This window comes from Solanum dulcamara, chromosome 12 (assembly GCF_947179165.1).
Source record: "Solanum dulcamara chromosome 12, daSolDulc1.2, whole genome shotgun sequence".
Taxonomy (NCBI): Eukaryota; Viridiplantae; Streptophyta; class Magnoliopsida; order Solanales; family Solanaceae; genus Solanum; species Solanum dulcamara.
Genome location: NC_077248.1, coordinates 14,464,846 through 14,476,766, shown reverse-complemented (window position 1 = coordinate 14,476,766; position 11,921 = coordinate 14,464,846). Strand labels below are relative to the sequence as shown.

The 11,921-nt window shown below is 34.8% G+C and overlaps 1 protein-coding gene across 1 annotated transcript; it reads left to right on the top strand.

Moving 5' to 3' along the window:
* The first annotated feature begins 5,559 nt into the window (after positions 1-5,559).
* LOC129876167 (SKP1-like protein 1B) lies at positions 5,560-8,070 on the top strand. Its single transcript, XM_055951513.1, has 2 exons — positions 5,560-5,954; positions 7,755-8,070. Exons 1-2 carry the CDS (start codon positions 5,676-5,678, stop codon positions 7,926-7,928), a joined length of 453 nt encoding a protein of 150 aa, XP_055807488.1. The 5' UTR covers positions 5,560-5,675; the 3' UTR covers positions 7,929-8,070.
* Positions 8,071-11,921: the final 3,851 nt, after the last annotated feature.

The following is an 11,921-nucleotide window of genomic DNA, read 5'->3' as shown; positions in this document are numbered from 1 at the left end:
TAGAATATCCTCTGTGACGCCATCTCCATCTGCATCTCAATCTCCCTTAGATATGACATCTCCTCACCCGAGAGAGTCATGATTGAGCCCGATGGATCATGGTAAGTTTCTTTATTTTATTTATTTCTTCATTGTTAATTTATAATACATGAACTAACATGTTTGTATGGAAGGTGTCATCTTTCTACACAAGCTGATAGGGCTCTATAGGAGAGTGTTTGGAGGCTCTATACAGAGCCCTATCACTATTAGCGTGTGATTCCAAATAGTATACGGTAGGCCATGTTTAATGAATTTAAGGTATATATATGTTTGCTTATACATTTTTTTAGTTAATTAGCTTATATATTTTTTAGTATACTTTATTAATTATCTAACACTGCTAATTCTTTTTTTCAGACTTCGTGTAATTGGCAGCTGAAGTACAATATGGTCATTACAACCATATTTGAGAGGAAAGCGAGCGCTAGACTATGTAGCTGGCTTAAGTCGGCTCGGGATTTCATGATACCTCCGAGTTGGATGTTACCACATGTTTTTGAGGAGTTGTGTCGTTATTGGAAGGCCGATGAATTCAAGGATATGTCTGATCAAGCCAAAAAAGCTAGAGGCAGTTTAAAGGGTGGCTCATTGCACATCGGAGGTGCAAAAAAAGTTGAGACGATTACAAGAAAGATGGTAAGTTTTTTTAATTCATATAAATTTAGTTTTTTAAATATTATTTGATTAATATCATTTAAAATTATATTCTTATTTATAAGAAAAATAATTGGGGCGCCCTCCCCTTCGTGGCAAGCTACTCAAGTAGACTTATGTCAAGAAGAAGATCAATAAGTCAGATCCGGATGAGTGGATGGAAGAAAGAGTTGCACAAATTTATGTAAGTTATTTAAGATAAATAGTGCATATATATATATGAAATAAAATTTTATGATGATAAATTTTATTTTTATGATAACTTTTATTTTTAAATGCAGGATATGTACCAGAGATACATTAATGAGATGGGACATTCAGTCTAGCTCACGCCAGAATAGTCCACTAGAATTTGGAGTGAAAAAATGGTAGGAGGGACGCATAAGGGAAGGATCTACGGGATGGGCTCTCAAAACGACGTTCGACGACTTCAATCAGGTCTACAAGGTATTGTATTGTCACACCAAGCCGAGGCAATTGACAATATTCAGATAGCTGAGATGTCGAGACAAATCTCAGAAATTACACGTTCATTAACAGTGTCTAAGGCAAGAAGACTTGCTGAACAAAAAAAACAAGCAAAACTGTTGAGCAAATCAAAGAACAAGTGCTCAACCTCGCTCGTAGGTCATCCCGTTCTACAAGAAAGTCCACTTCTGGCAATGACTCATCAGAAGATAAAGAATACATAGCCCCCATACCTTAGATATCTCACTCCTTTAGTTTTTGAATATTTTTGTTAAGTTTGAGATATTTGACTATTTTTAAAAGACTTTTATAAGTCTTTAAACTATTATTTTTATATTTTTGAATGTTTTATTAAGTTGTGGATATTATATTATATATGTTGTGTTTGTTGTTGATTGTAATGTTGGACTATATATTGATTAGAATTGAAATGATAATATAGTGCAGGTGGGCAACAGAAATTGCAGGTTTCTGCTGTAAAAAGAATTCAGAAAAAGCGACGAACAGGGTTGCCTAGTCCATCACTTTGTTCTTCATAGTGAAGAACAATGAAGAACAAAGTGGCGGACATAGTAACATTGTCCATCACTTTTCTAAAAATTAAAAAATAGAAACTAGTGATGGACTGTGTTGTTATGTTCTTCATCCTCAAGAATAAAGCGACGCTGTCTGTGACTTTTTTCAAGAAATTTTTTTAAAAAAAAAATACAAACAAGCAACAGATTGCGTCGTTCATGGCAACGTAGTCCATCGCTTTTTGAAAAGCGTCGAGACAAAAAGCGACGAAAGTGACTGCATCATTTTTTCGTCAATTTTGACCACTGTGTCGCTTTTTGACAGGTTTTAGTAGTGTATCTTCGACTCTTTCCGCTTCCACTACAGCAAAGTCATCTCTGATAGATATAACACTACCTTATTGATTCTCATCTCATCACTTTTCACTTTGTTACACTTGAAGTAATTCCCCAAGTGCCAAAGAAAGTTTTCCACCCCTTGCGCATCACGAGCGTCTTTGAATACCGTGGGAGCCTCAATTTTGGCCTCCCTGTCCTAATTGGACGTTGCAGATCCTCCAGCTTTAGTATCTCCCTTGAGTGCCTTAATCTCGATTTTCATGGACTCAATAGTTTTTAGTGCGTCCATGAGCCGACACTCCAAAGAAGTAATGGTCTGATTCATCTCATACTCCGCAGCTTTACGCCCTTCCAACTCTGTTCGGATGTTGTCGTTCTCCTCGAGGGTGAAGTCCTCAAAGGTCCTGAACTTTCCATCGACCTTTTTCAAGCTCTTGCCTAAGATCTCCAGAGCTTGCCTTGCGGCATCTACCCTCGCAATCCACTCTATTCCAAGCGTGATGTCCACGGGCTGCTTCATTCGTTTGTCGTCTCTCACCTTAATGGCCGAAGGTGAGTAATATGTTAGGGCCTCGCTTGGTGTAGGCTCGAACGACATCTCTTCATTCTTCTTAAGGTTCTTCCTTTCCCTTCGGTGTTTCTTTCAACCATCCGACCTGACATTGGCGGCGTTAGTAGCGTTGATGTCTCCCTAGCTTGCCATTCCCCTAATATCAACCTTTGCTCTAATACTATTTTATCACAGACTTAGACTTCAACTAAAACTTTTGTGCGACACTCGACAACTTATTCACGACTATTTTATGATCTTGTAAGCCTTTTCAAACTAGATCGCTAAGAAAACGCTAGATTGAAGAAAGACACAAGAGAGTTTTTAAGAAGACTTTTGTATTGCTTGGAAGATTGTTTGCTTTGCTTGATGGTTGTACAAATGAATGGCCCCTCCTATTTATACTACTCACTAGGAGCTAAAGTGTAAATAAAAATTACTAAACGAGTCCTTCTATATTTACAAACAAGTCCTTTTTCTAGAATTCTCTACATATCTGGAGTATTCTAAGGTTTCTCAAGATTTCTCTATAATGTTCTAGAGTCTTCTTAATAACCTCTTCATTACTCTAAATTCTTCCTTCTTAAAGATGATGAAGTGGCTGGTCATGACATACTGTAGGGTAAAATTTCAAGACATGTACTAGCTATGTTATTCACAAATAAAGTATCTCTTCGACCAAAGGAGAGAGTCATAAATGAATGGAGACAATTTAATGGAGCGGATGTTCTCTACATCTGACCCGACCCAACAATCTTTGGGCTTATATGTTCATTTCCCCTATGAAGAAGAGAATCTTGAACATTTAATTGTAAGTTTGCCCTTCAAATGAGATTATCTTTAATTTTTGCTCTTAGTAGTTAAATTTATGCCTAATGAAATATAAATTCTTTAAAAGTGCGAAGCATAACTTGTGAAATTTGATGATGCGGAAATATAAATTTATGTTCCATAAAAAAATTATTTACTTCGAAAGATAAAAATTAAAAACTAGCACAAAATAGAGGTAAAAATGCAAAGGACCTAACTCTGGATATTTAATCCCAAAGCTGAAGCCTTGAGAGAGGCAGACAGCTTGTGTTATCACTAATTTAGATTTTAAAAAAGGTTCAAATTAATTCTAAAATTTATTTCATATTATCATTCGTTGTATTTTTGAAGTTTTGATTTTTTTTTCCGGCAACCAACAACCTATTTATATTAATGCATAAATAGTTTTAAAGAGTTAACAAATGCGATAACATCAATTACAATCCAACTAGGAAAAGCACAAATTCAAGAAACTTTATGTTAAATAGAAAATTTTGCTAAATTGTGTATTACGGTATTTCAAGATCTAGGAATATACACCGCATCGGCCTCTTCTAAGAAATCCATTAGCTTCCAAATGTCTTCACAAGTAGTCTCTATCTCCCATAAAATTACATTTCCTTTTAGTACCATATCCACCACATTTTCCGCATCTGATAAGACTTGGCAATCCCTTTTTCATCGTTTGCCAACGTTGTGTGAATTGCTATTGCTTCAGCGTTTATGATATTCCCAACAAATTGAATTGGGATATCAAAGGCTTGAAGCAGGGTACCACAGCTATTCATAGCCACTAACCAATACTTTCCATCTTCTTCTTATGTAAACTAGCATTTGCATACATACCAATACAATCTCATGCCACAATAGTATTTCTATCATTAGTACATAGTGATGTTACGAAATAAAGTAGAAAGATTCTATAAAAAAAAATATTCACTACTTCTTGACCTACTAATTTTGACTCCATCTTGAAATTAATTCCTCCTTCGATAGATAATTCCGTTAATGATATGCTTATTAGTGGAGTTATGGACGATGAAATTAACAAATCATCTGATTTTTCCTTGTCAATAACAAAACTCCAATGTGAAATAAGAAAATTTTACATGTCCAAATTTTACAAGAAAAAATGACCAAATCTATCCCTCAACTTTTTTACTATGATTTTATATTACCTCAAGCTAAAGTTACATAAGGAGTCAAGAAAAAACACACAGACTTTTTCATGATTGAGTAAAAATTAATCCAAAGGCTAAATTGAGCAATTTCATATAGTGCATGAGTAAATTTGGCTTTTTTTCAATTGAATATATCAATTTCGTCTAGTATCGGAGTAAATTCATATATATTGTTGGTTTGATTCGATTTTTGTTTGTTTAAAATTAAATTAAATTAAATATTATTATTTTTTATAATTTAAAATCATACTTGTAAACCTCAAGTGCATAACACAGTAGCTACTAGAAATTGGCTTGGCTTCTACGACTCATTTCTAAGAGTCGTACTCGTCATTCTCCAATTCACTTAGCCAAAGTCCAGACTTTAGGATCCCTTTCTACCAAATTACGAATCGTCATTCACTCTACGACTCATCCTGTTGAGTCGTAACAAAAGTACTTAGGCTCATCATTTTATCAAACTCAGACACTGATTCTACGACTCACTCCATAAACACTTTTAAAGAGTTAACTAATGCGATAACATTAATTACATCCAACTAGAAAAAATAGAAATTCAAGAAACTTTATGTAATAACGAAATAGAAAATTTTGCTAAATTGTGTGCTACTGTATTTCAAGATTTAGGAATATGCACTGCATCAACTTCTTCAAAAAAATTCATAAGCTTCCAAATATATTCACAAGTAATCTCTATCTCCCATAAAATCACATTTTCTTTCGATACCATATACATCACATTTATCGTCTTTGATAAGACATGCACCTTTGACCATCTCCTTTTCAATAGTTTTCTAACATTGAACGAATTGCAATTGCTTGAGCATTTATGATATTCCAACCGATTGAATTGGGGTGTTAAATTAAATGATGTTATTGTTTTTATAATTTAAAATCATACTAATTCAAACCCCAAAAAAGGATCAAAATTAGCAAATTCATTTCCATTTAGTTTTGACTACAACATTTAATTAAATAAAGAATATATATATATAAAAGTAATATAAGTAGCAAATTCTACAAGGTTCTCTTTCACTCTCTCTCTCTCTTGCTTCTTCTTCTTCTCTCTAGCCTACGGTTAGGGTTCGTTGATCGGTTCACAAATCTCCTTCAAGGATGATCGTTTTGAAGAGCTCCGACGGAGAGACCTTTGAGGTCGATGAGGCGGTGGCTTTAGAGTCGCAGACAATTAAGCATATGATCGAAGACGACTGCGCTAACACCAGCATCCCTCTACCTAACGTTACTAGCAAGATCTTAGCCAAGGTCATCGAGTACTGCAAGCGCCATGTCGAGGTTCCTAAGGCTGAAGATAAGACCGCCGAAGAGGATCTCAAGTCTTTCGATGCTGAATTCGTCAAAGTTGATCAGAGCACCCTTTTCGATCTCATACTGGTCTGGATCTTTTTAAAATCTTTATGTGTATCTTTGTTGATTCCTATAGGTTTCAGATTATCACGGTCAGATTGTTCAATTATTGGTGTGAATGACTGTTTATTCTTTAAAAATAATTTATTATAAAGAGGCACTTATAAGTCATAATTTTGTTATGTTCTACAACTATAGTCGAAAAAAATATGTGACGCGTAGCTGTGTAAATTATTAAACTCACAGTTTTTAATATGTTAATATGTACATCATATGTAATTGAAGGGGAGCCTTAAGTTGCTGCCACGTGATCAGTAGTTCACTGGTTCAAGCCTGGGAAATAGCCTAAGGCTGCGTACAATAGAGGGTCGGGCCCTTCTCCGGACCCTGCGCATAGCGGGAGCTTAAGTGCACAGGCTGCCCTTTGTGTACATCATATGTAATTCCACAAGTGGAGTCTGGGGAGGGTGATGTGTATGCATACCTTATCTTGTGAAGGTAGAAAGACTTGTTTCTGAAAGGCCTCGGCTCAAGTAAAGCATATTGAAGCAGTGGAAAATAAGCCATTTCAGAAAAAAGAAAAGAGCAGTATCAAAACCAAAAAGAATGAATCATTTCTATATTTGGAAGTTCTTCAACTTTTCCATTTACCCTTGGTGACATTCTCTTATAGGCTATGATAATGTCATGACATGTTTAGATCACAAGTTGTAAGTTGAAAGTACTATTCCATGGTTCAAAACTTTCTTTTTCATTATTAAGCTCCATTCCCAGTCAAGCACACCACCTCCATATAAAATTAACCAGAAGGAGTATTAGTTTTCTGTTATCAGTTCGGTAATTTTTGTTTATTTTGTGGATCTACGGTAGTTTGTCAATTCACCTTTTACTTGTAGCTACCATTGACAATGTACTTGGCTTTTGTTTGCTGCCTCCTCTTCCATAGACTTTGTTTCTGCTCTAGTTTGCTTCTTTTAAGCTTCATTGGTAATATACGTTGAGCTTATCAGGGTAGGCACGTATGAATTAATCAATTAATTATTTCTCAGTCTCAAACTAGATCATTTGTTCTATATCGATTCCGCTTTATTTGGCTCCACGACATTTCAATGTGTAGTCGTTTTGTTGTAGTATACAATAAAGTGCAGGTGGTTGTAGGTGTTTGAAGTAGTAAAATGACGTTTCACTTCTACTTCTATAGTTCTATTAGTCTCTTACGTTTGGTAAAAAAAATTCCCTTTGTCATGGTCAAGTACTGAACTTTTTGTTTGCTTAGTACAACAGTATAGTATTACAGTGGCTCATTTTAAAACAATGGGTAATAACTAAGGAGACTTTCTGTAACAATAAAATTGAAAATAAAAATAAGACATGCTTGTAATTGTAAAACTAGAGTGAAGCATATATTTTACATTTAGAACATGTAGTCATACTTTAGTTTTGTTTCCTTTTTTAAGAAATGAATGTTATATGGACATATTTGCAGCATGTTCTCAGTTCTGTTTACATGTTTGATATGCCTCTATGTTCCACCTCCTGAGTTCTTGCCTTGTCATTTTGAATCCGTTGAGTGGCTGACAATTGTTGAATATGTTTTTCAACTGTTAAATTTACATACTGCTGTTACTGGGCTTTACTTATTGGTTTCCATTTGTTTTTAGTTATTGCTATTAACATTTAATGATTTACATTGGATCCTCCCTTTTAGTATCTAGTTTATCAAGTTCCAGTGTAGAGATTTTCTTTTACCTTTTTCTGTTGAGAGCTTGTATAGGGGTTAAGTATCCATTGCGGTTGCATTAAATCATTTCCCTTGTCTCTTTACAGGCTGCCAACTATTTGAACATAAAGAGCCTGCTTGATCTGACATGTCAGACTGTGGCAGACATGATCAAAGGGAAGACTCCTGAGGAGATCCGTAAGACATTCAACATTAAGAATGACTTCACTCCTGAGGAAGAGGAAGAAGTCAGGAGGGAGAATGCCTGGGCATTTGAGTGAATTTGAGTCTGTTAAGCGTCCTCATCTGATGATATATTTGCAATATACTTTAGTAGATGCTATGAATAACTTTTATTGTTAAGTGTGTGACGGTTGTTTCTCGGACCTTCTGACTGTTAGTTGAACCTCTTTTGCTCCGTTATGCCATGGTTTCTGTTCTAAGTAAAAATTGTAGATAAAATCATGTTGGTAGCTGATTTCCATTTTCATTGATCTATTATTGAAAATTCATATTGTTTCTTGTGTCTATCATGAGTGTGGTGCATTTAGCTTCTTTGACTCTTACTTAGAGTTGAGGTCAATTCCTTGGCTTGTGCAATATTTTGGTGGTGCTGTTTTCTGTCACAAAAGGATGTTAGACTAGAGAGTGTATGTTGCCTGTTGTGACTAGTATTACAGGGGCATGGTATTTGAAGGCACATAATGGTCTAGTTCTTACCTTGAAGCCCACTTTAGACCGACTCAGTTGAGAGTTTGAGCGTGACTAAGAGATTTAAAAGTCCACTTTGGTGGCGATACAATGTGATGGTCTTAGGCCAATGAGTGCATTATCATAGATAAGAGTTGTATATGTGAAGTTAGAGCTTCATAACTTGTTCACGAGAATTTCTTCTCTGATCTTATCTCCCCATTAAGTGGCTGAACACTATACTTGGGCGTGGCAGGATGATTTGTTAGATCGTATGTTTCCCTGTTCTGATTATGTGATCGTTTCCATGACATGTTTGTTTCAGTCAGATCTGAGCAACGTTGATTTGCTGCCAGACCTTGCATTTCTGTGGCTGTTCTCATGACATTATGTCTCTGTTTTCCCTGCTACCTTCAGCTTGTGGAAGTTGATGATTGAATTTACGCATATATATATTTTGGTAATTGCTTAAGAACGAAATAGCTTGATGATCACTGCTGTTACTTCTTAAAAGGTATAAGATGCATGCTTTTGACAAAGTTCAAAGTGACTTCATCTGTAGGACTTGGCCTGTTGAACTGATGCAAGTGCCCAAGTTCTTTTGTTTATCATATTTCATCATATCTGTATATTAACAATTTCTCTTCGGTGAGTAATGGTCATTTTCTTCTATTTAAAATAATAAAATTATAAATGATTATAAGAGATGATTTTCTTCATATTATTGTGTATGGATGTCTTTTTCCCCAAGTTTTCAGTGGGCAAGTTACCCACTTGAGCCTCCTTTTCCTTTCTCCCACTTGCTATTACTCTTTTGCTTCTACCTATATATAGAAGATAGAAAATATATATAGAGATACACGGACAGAACATACATATCTCCTCTGTTTTCCCTCTTTTTCTCTACTCCCTCTATATACTCTTACTCTCTTTATGTTATAAATTGTCAAGTTAGTTAATTTATAACGCGTTATCAGCAAGAGTCTGTCGCTTTGAGCTATATTTTAGAAAGTAACAAAAAGGGTAAGAATTTTATTTTTTTTTTAAAAATGTCTAATATTTCAAAACTTGAATTTGTTGCTCTTGATATTTTTGGAAAAAGCTACTCATTATGGGTATTTGATGCCGAAATTCATTTAGAATCGATGGGTCTGGCAGACATCATCAAAGATGAAAATACGGCATCTACTCAAGACCATGCAAAAGCCATGATATTTCTCCGCCACCATTTTGACGAGGGGCTAAAATTACAATATCTCACATTGAAAGACCCCCTTAAATTGTGGAAAAAATTAAAAGAAAGATATGATCACCTGAAGTTGGTCATGCTCCACAAGCACGTCATGTTTGGCTAAACTTGCGATTAATGGGTTTCAAAAATATAACTGAATATAATTCAGTGTTGTTTAGAATTATCGCTCAGTTAAATTTATGCGGAGACGAAATAACTGAGCAAGATAAACTCGAAAAAACATACTCCACATTTTCACCCGCGAATATGCTCCTGCAGTAGCAATATCGCGAAAAGGATTTTAAAAAACATTCTGAATTACTATCTAAACTTCTTATTGTTGAACGCCACAATGAATAATTAATGAAAAATCATGATTGTCGGTCCGTTGGTTCTTTGTCACGCCTCGAAGTGAATCAGACAAATTATAACCAACGCGAAAGAGGTCGTGGTCGTGGTCATAGTCGAAGAAGAAATTATAATCATGATGCTCGGCTAACACTGAGAAATGATCAGCAATATAAAAGGCAGAGTAAAAGTTCAGAAGCTTTACTGAAGAAAAATTCAGAAAGTGTATGTCATAGATGTGGAGGTATGGGGCACTGATCGCGGACTTGCCGGTCATCAAAACGTCTGGTTCAGCTATATCAGACATTCTTAAAGAGGATAGAAAATAATCCAGAGAAAATTTTTATCTCTAAAGATAATATTGAGCCTATGCATCTGGATATAGCTGATTTCTTTAATTTTTCAGAATAAAATATGAATATTGATAAAACTAATAATATTTAAATCATTTTATTTTATTTTATTTTATCTTTACTAAATATTATGTTTGTATTTTTTTAGTCCATGTAAATAAATAAAATTTGTGTAATAAATCATGTATTAATTATAATATTTACTTTATTTTCTTTTTGAAGAAAAATATGGATATGCCTCAAATTTTGTTTGGATCAATGATCAATCACGTGGATATTTGTGTAATTAATAGTGGAACAACTCCTGCTATTTTTAAAGACGAGAAATATTTTTTCAACTTGCTTAGGAGAAAAGCAAATGTTACTATAATTTCTGGTAATTCAAAAATGATTGAAGGCTCCGAAAGAGCTACTAATTCTGTCTAAGGGGACAAAAATTGTTATAGAAGATGCACTATTCTCTTTTAAATCCCCAAGAAACTTGTTAAGTTTTAAAGATATCCGCAGAAATAGATATCATGTTGAAACACTAAATGAAATGAATACTGAATATCTTGGTATAACCAAGAGTGTCTTAGGCCAGAAATATATTTTGGAAAAATTACCAACTTTGTCGTCTGGCCTATATTATGCAAACATTAGTGCAATTGAAGCACATATGATCGTAAACCAAAAATTTACTGATCTAAATACATTTGTGTTATGGAATGATCGAATAGGTCATCCTGGATCAATAATGATAAAACGAATTCTTGAAAATTCAATTGGACATCCGTTAAAGAACCAGAAGTTTTTTACGAATGATGAATTTTCATGTGCTGCTTGTTATCAAGGAGAATTAATTGCTAGACCATCGACCCTGAAGGTTGGCATCGAATCTCCTAGCTTTTTAGAGCGTATATACATGGAGATATATGTGGATCTATTCATCCACCTAGTGGATTGTTTAGATATTTTATGGTCCTAATAGATGCATCATCTAGATGGTCTCATGTGTGCCTCTTCTCATCCCGCAACCTAGCGTTTGCGAAGTTGTTAGCACAAATAATAAGATTGAGAGCGCAATTTCTAGATTATCCAATTAAGGTCATTCGCCTTAATAATGTTGGAGAATTTACATGTCAAGCTTTTAATGATTATTACTTATCAATTAGGATAAAAATTGAACATTTTGTTGCTCATGTTCATACTCGGCCTTGCAGAGTCATTTATAAAGCGCATACAATTGATAGCAAGACCTCTACTAATGAAAATAAAATTGTCAATTACTGTTTGGGGTCATGCTATCTTACATGCAGCAGTACTTGTACATCTCAGACCGACACATTATAATAAATATTCTCCGTCACAATTAGTATTTGGACATGAGCCAAATATAGCCCATCTAAGAATTTTTGATTGTGCGGTATACGTTCCTATAGCACCACCACAACATACAAATATGGGCCCTCAACGAAGGTTGGGCATATATGTTGGGTTTGAGTCACCCTCTATAATTCGATACCTTGAACGGTTGACTGGAGACTTATTCACTGCTCAATTTCCAGATTGTCAGTTTGATGAAATAATTTTTCCGCTATTAGGGGGAGAGAAAAAAGAACCCGAAAAAGAAATTACGTGGAAAGTTTTATCACTATCTCATTTTGATCCAC